Source organism: Budorcas taxicolor, chromosome 19 (genome assembly GCF_023091745.1).
Source record: "Budorcas taxicolor isolate Tak-1 chromosome 19, Takin1.1, whole genome shotgun sequence".
In the NCBI taxonomy this organism is placed as follows: domain Eukaryota; kingdom Metazoa; phylum Chordata; class Mammalia; order Artiodactyla; family Bovidae; genus Budorcas; species Budorcas taxicolor.
Window position 1 is genome coordinate 27,185,858 of NC_068928.1, and position 6,233 is coordinate 27,192,090.

General features: G+C 55.8%; 1 protein-coding gene across 1 annotated transcript; it reads left to right on the forward strand.

Moving 5' to 3' along the window:
* The first annotated feature begins 384 nt into the window (after positions 1-384).
* Positions 385-5,828, forward strand: ATP1B2 (ATPase Na+/K+ transporting subunit beta 2). The gene is made up of 7 exons (XM_052658247.1): positions 385-624; positions 2,441-2,569; positions 2,917-3,021; positions 3,123-3,328; positions 3,560-3,616; positions 4,412-4,510; positions 4,618-5,828. Exons 1-7 carry the CDS (start codon positions 513-515, stop codon positions 4,780-4,782), a joined length of 873 nt encoding a protein of 290 aa, XP_052514207.1. The 5' UTR covers positions 385-512; the 3' UTR covers positions 4,783-5,828.
* Positions 5,829-6,233: the final 405 nt, after the last annotated feature.

Here is a 6,233-nt window from a genome sequence, read left to right on the forward strand (position 1 = left end):
CGAGCCACCTTTGGTGTGGCGGTCTCCACTCGTCAGAAGAGCCTTGAACAGTCACCCGACTCCTCTCCACAGCCTCTTTGCATCTCGGATTTCGGGGCGGCCCCCTCCCCCACCTCTCCCTGCCTCTTTGCACCCCGATTTTTCTGCGCTTCGCTCGGGTTTTGCAGCCGTCTATTTTTGCATCCCTTTTCGTTTTGCTTCTGGGAGGTCTAGGGGGTGAAGCTGCGCTCGCACCCGTTCGCCTTTTTATCCTCCCCTGCTCGGACAACCCCCCTTTTCATTGCAGTGGGGGGGTATTAGGATCTGTTCATCTTACGCCGCGCCGTCAGCACCCCGCAGCGTGTGGCCTTGCGCCCCGGAATTGGCAGCGGCTGCATATCTGAGGGGGGTCTCCCTTGGCCCCGCTGCCTTTGCTCCCTGCGCGTTCCGGTGCGTGAGGGGGCTTCAGCGCGCCGCACCCCGGCTTCTCCATAGTCCCCCGCCCCGCGCGGGACTTGCCCCCCGCCGTCAAGATGGTCATCCAGAAAGAGAAGAAGAGCTGCGGGCAGGTGGTTGAGGAGTGGAAGGAGTTCGTGTGGAACCCGAGGACGCACCAGTTCATGGGCCGCACAGGGACCAGCTGGGGTATGCGGGGCCGGCCGTGCGAGGGGCGGGAGGCGGGGGGATCTGCCTGGCGACGCCCGGGGAGGACCAGGTCCCGCCGGCGCAGCCCCAGCTCCCTTCCCGGGTTCCCGGCGTCCGGCCCCCCTGCCGGGCTCCGGGCTGGGAGGGGGCCGAGTCGCCGGTCTAATCTCCCTGGCTGGCCGCTGCGGAGGCGTAGAAAGTAGGTCACTGCCGCCTTCCCGCCCCCCGCGGAGCCCCCTCGCGCGGGGGGTCGCGGGCTCTGCGCGCGTGTGCTCGCCGCGGCGCTTGCGCTCCCTATCGGGGGCCGGTCAGCTCTACACGGTCGCCCCCGTTCTCCAGAAGAGCGCCCCTTCCCTCCCTCTGATTCTCACTAGCTGGCCAGGCCCTTCTATTTTTAGCTCGTGCCCACCCCTTGGACCCTGGGAACATTCATTAGGGGGCGGGTCTTGGAGAGGTGGGGTGTGTGTTGGAGAGGGTTCTTCACAGCGGAAGTTGTCTGGATCCCACTGCCTCGTGTTTTGGAGCCTTCTGTGACTGCTTCATGGGTGGGGGGCTGTGGGGCCGGGGTGCCACTGGGAGGTGTTCGGGGCTGGGTGTTGGGCTCAAATGTCACAAGCGAAGGGAGTGGTCACTGGTGGTGAGATGTGTACATCATCTGGGCCCTGTGTCTCAGGGCTTGGATGGCCTGGCACCTTCCCCACCCATACCTTGGAGGTGGTGTGTGGGACCACATATTCAGGAGATGTGGAGGGACTTGTGTCTGGTTGAGGGTCCAGTATTGGGCATAGATGCCAGTGAAGGGTGGATTTCTTCCAAAATGGATTTTCAAGCTGGGAAGTTGAAGCACAGGAGATATTGTGTGTGACACAATTTACAGTTCATCCACACTGACTGAATGCTGTTCCCATTAGCCCACACCATCAAGGGGCCCTTGAAGTGGGTCTGATGCAGTCCTTATGCAGGAAACGTGAAGTCCAGTCCGTGGGATTGGAGGGGTCCTTGAGTCCTTGGGAAAATCTGGGGAGGCTTGGGGAAGTGTCTCCTGAGATGGAAGGACTCGAGATCTGGGGGAATGGAAACAGCAGGTACTCACACTAGGCTGAGGAGTGACAGTGACTTGTCACATCCACCAAGAGTCCACCAGGCTCTCTGCCTGGAAGGCTGTGGAAGGTCTTCCTTTACACCTGCCTCTACCCTGAGTGCTGAGTGTGAGCTGGGGGTGGGGTGACTGTTGAAGGCTCTGGACAGCTGTCTCTGAGAGATTTTGTAGCTTTGGCTGGAGCCCCATTCAAGGTTCATCTCTTGTAGGGCTCAGAGAGAGAAGATTTTGCTGTTTGAGTGTGAGGGTCCACACCCTCACACTCAAAGGGTTTGAGAGTTTGGTGGTGAATTGGGGCCAGTGCCAGTTTGAAAAGTCATCGTGCTGGACAACTTCAAGCATGAGTACCCATATAACAGTAACAGATGGTGTGCCTTTTCAGGGCCATGAAGGTTGACAAGTTGAGAATGTAATTTGTGGCAAAATGACTGTGGCCTATACTAGGGGTTGTCCAAGCAACAAGAGTTTAGGTTTCTTGTGTCCTCCACAAAACTGGACTTCACTGTGCTGTAGGACCAGAAAGGGCTGGGAGCCATGGCTGGAAGCCAGACACACTGCCTTTTTCCAGCTTGTCTCCTTTTGCTCCCAGAGGAAGGCTCCCTGGGGCTCTGGCATCCTTTCCTAGGCAGAACCTCTGAGTCGGGGAGGGGCACGTGGCAACAGGACAGGTCGTGAATGGAGACCTGGCGCCTGCTGACCCTGTTTCCTCCTCTTTAGCCTTTATCCTCCTCTTCTACCTCGTCTTCTATGGCTTCCTCACCGCCATGTTCACCCTCACCATGTGGGTGATGCTGCAGACAGTCTCTGACCACACCCCCAAGTACCAGGACCGATTGGCTACACCAGGTGAGTGATGAGACCCCCCCACCAGCCAGGCTCACTACTCTGGTGCCCCCAAGCCTCCCAAAGGAACTCACAGGTTGAGAACTGTCAGCTCTTAGAGGTTTGGTTCTGATGAGCCAGTCACCACGTGCTGGGCAGTTCTTTTTGAAGGCCACCTTCACACTCCCCACAGCTGAGAGCTATGTGATCTGGGGAGGTGGCAGAGGGTCACAGGAGATCGCCCTCCCTGGAAGGGGATCTCAGATCTTCCTGTCGTCCCTCACCCTGGTGTTCCCCATGTCCATCTTCTTCCCTCTTTGTGTGGTCCTTTGTCTTACGTATACCCCCTCGTTCTTGCCTCTGCTGACTAGGGTTGATGATTCGCCCTAAGACTGAGAACCTCGATGTCATTGTCAATGTCAGTGACACTGAAAGCTGGGACCAGCATGTTCAGAAACTCAACAAGTTCTTGGAGCGTGAGTACAGGGTCGATGGCTATGCAGGACTTCGGGCAGGGGGTTGGGGACCCTGGGAGCAGAACATGAGGTCTGTGACTCCTTCTCGCCCACCTCCTTAGCTTACAATGACTCCATCCAAGCCCAGAAGAATGATGTCTGCCGCCCTGGTCACTATTATGAACAACCAGATAATGGAGTTCTAAACTACCCAAAACGTGCTTGCCAGTTCAACCGGACCCAGCTGGGCGACTGCTCTGGTATTGGGGACCCTACCCACTATGGTTACAGCACTGGACAGCCCTGTGTCTTCATCAAGATGAACCGGGTACTCATATCCTTAGTCCCCAGGGAGAATGGAGGAGGGAGTTACCATCTGCTGGCAGTTGCTTTCTTTTACTGGGGCACTTGGGCTTCGGGAGACTTTTAGATGTTTGAGTGGCTGAGAGAACAAGAGAGATGTGACTGCTGGAGGCTGAGATCATGGCTGGGGGGCTGGATATTTCTGTTTTTGATAACTTCTTTCCCTAACCCTCACCACTGTCTCTCCTCACTCCAGGTGATCAACTTCTATGCAGGAGCAAACCAGAGCATGAATGTTACCTGCGTGGGGAAGGTGAGTTTGTTGGGCCTTGTCCATCTGTTTGCCCCATCTGTTTGTCCTTATGGTTTCCATGTCATTCACTCATCTCTCCCTATCTTCTCTACTCCAGAGGCCCCATAACTCTAGGGACAAGGGGGTAAGCATGGGCTTCAATATGGCTCAAACTCCAAGGCGCTGCCACCCCTCATGCTTCTGTCTAGGATGCAGAAGTCTGCCCTTTTATATGATAGACACCCTCTCCCTGACTCTACCCGAGCCCCTGCCCCTGGCTTCTCTCCCTGATCCTTCCATCTTCTCTATTCCCTGACCATGTCTTCTGCCCTCAGTCTCATGTCTCTTCTGCCCTCAGTTCTTTTTAGGTATCTGGTAGCTGCTGGTCTGTGAGCACCACCTGCCACCACTAAGTTGTCCTTGGAGCCCTGCTCCCCCCACCTCTGTCCCTCTAGGAGCTTCCTGCTCCTCTTGCTTCATCTCCCTCCTTGCTTCCTACTGAGCTCTTACTCATTGATCTGTTCTCTCTTGGCTCCGCTCCAGAAACCGATTCCTGAGGATGGGGTAAGAATTGGGGTGGGAGGGCAGTAGAAGGCTTCGGGCTCCTTAGCACCCTGGAGAACTTCCCAGGCTGATGGAGGAGACAGGACACCCCCTCCTGTGCACGCGCGCAAATATACCAGACTCAACAGCACAAGGGATACGGATTTGAGAAAGCACAATCGGGATGAAGGAGGAACAAAGGGAAGTCTGGCCAGCGGCTGAGTTCCCACCATCCCTAACATGCTCTCCTCCACCCTCCTGCGTCCCCCACAGCGAGATGAAGATGCCGAGAATCTCGGCAACTTCGTTATGTTCCCTGCAAACGGCAACATCGACCTCATGTACTTTCCCTACTACGGCAAGAAGTTTCATGTAAGTCCTGCGGGAGGCCGGGTGCTGGCTCCTCCAGGGGAGCAGGGTGCGGGGTTGGAGGCCCAGCTGCCTCAGGCCTGGAGCCTCGCTCTCCTCCTCTGGCCCAGGTGAACTACACGCAGCCCCTGGTGGCCATCAAGTTCCTGAACGTGACCCCCAACGTGGAGGTGAACGTGGAGTGCCGCATCAACGCTGCCAACATCGCCACTGACGACGAGCGTGACAAGTTCGCGGGGCGTGTGGCCTTCAAACTCCGCATCAACAAAACCTGAGGCCCCCTTCCTCCCGCCCCCACCTCTTTCCTACGGATGCTTCTGGAATACTCCTGACCCCGCCTGATCCCTCCCTCACCCACCCCAAAGGTATTTTTTATAACAGAGCTATGGCTTGTCTGAGCCTCGCGCCCTTTTCCTTTCCTTCTGAACCCGGCCTGACATCTGTCGTGATTCTCTGGTTGCGCACACTTTCCACCATCTTCTTCCTGCCCAAGCTCTGTCAGAGACAGGGAGATGGAACCCCCAAGACGTCATAGAGTTCGGAGTCTTTCTAGTCCTGGTGTAGCTGTGAGAGGGGTGTCCTCACAGCTCCCCACCCATCCTGCCCTCTTGTCCCACCCCTCCAGAACTATAGAAAGCCCACCCGCCCACCTTGGGCTTCCCTCATAGCTCAGTTGATGAAGAATCCGCCTGCAATGCGGGAGACCCCGGTTTGATTCCTAGGTTGGGAAGATCCCCTGGAGAAAGGAAAAGCTACCCACTCCAGTATTCTGGTCTGGAGAATTCCTTGGACTGTATAGTCCATGGGGGTCACAAAGAGTTGGACACGACTGAGTGACTTTCACTTTCTTTTCACCCACCCACACACAAACGGCAATCTCTTCATGCTTATCTCCAGACAGAATGTGGCACTCTATTCTTTTTTTTTAAATAACTGAAGTATAATTAACTTACAACACTGCTGTTAGTTCCAGGTGCACAGCTTAATGATTTAATATCTCTGTAGGCTACAGAGTGGTCACCGGTGTGACCCTCTATCCTCCCATGCCAGCCCAGCCGCTGTCCCCCTCCCGTCTCCCACACCTTCTGCCTTGTCTACCACAGTCGCTGTCGCGGTGGCTTTTGACTTGTGTGACTCCTCTGGTCAGTCTTTCCTCACTTCTCCATCCCCATTCCCTCCACTGAAAGTGGGACCACTTGTAACTGAAGACATGGTGGCTCTGTGGCCTTTTCCTTCTTTCCTGGCACAGCTGGTTTCTCACTCCACGTTGAATACGTGAGCTGGGAATGAGGGTCCAAAAGAGAAATCCCTGTTGGTTCTTGAAAATTCTCTTCCCAGTCTCCTATCACTCCTCAGAGGGGCGGGGTTGACCTAAGCTGAATATCCACTTTGTTTTTGCCGATGGCTCCCTCCCCTCTGTTCCCTTTCCCAGAATATCCTGCAAGTTCTACTTCCCAGGCGCCCTGGGGGAGGGGCAGCCACTTTGGCTGGGTCCCCAGTGGCCACCTTGGAAACGTCAGCTGGTTATGGGACTATTCCATCTCCTTCCCCTCCGCCCAGATCTGCTCCCCAACCCCCATCCTCTCTGTGGGTTCTCTTAGTAAGTTATCAACTAATCATTAACTCCTCCCCTTTCTTCCGCATGCCAGCCTGCAAATTGCAGATACCTCCTCCTTTTAAGACTCTGAATTTCTTGGCTCCATCTCCTTCAGACCCCTTTGCCTTC

What these genes read in the sequence shown, in the direction of transcription:
- ATP1B2 (XM_052658247.1), top strand. Translation starts at nt 513, where the DNA reads ATGGTCATCCAGAAAGAGAAGAAGAGCTGCGGGCAGGTGGTTGAGGAG. An exon ending in ATGTTACCTGCGTGGGGAAG is followed by an intron (nt 3,617 to 4,411) that starts GTGAGTTTGTTG and finishes CGTCCCCCACAG; the next exon opens with CGAGATGAAGATGCCGAGAA. An exon ending in ACTACGGCAAGAAGTTTCAT is followed by an intron (nt 4,511 to 4,617) that starts GTAAGTCCTGCG and finishes CCTCTGGCCCAG; the next exon opens with GTGAACTACACGCAGCCCCT.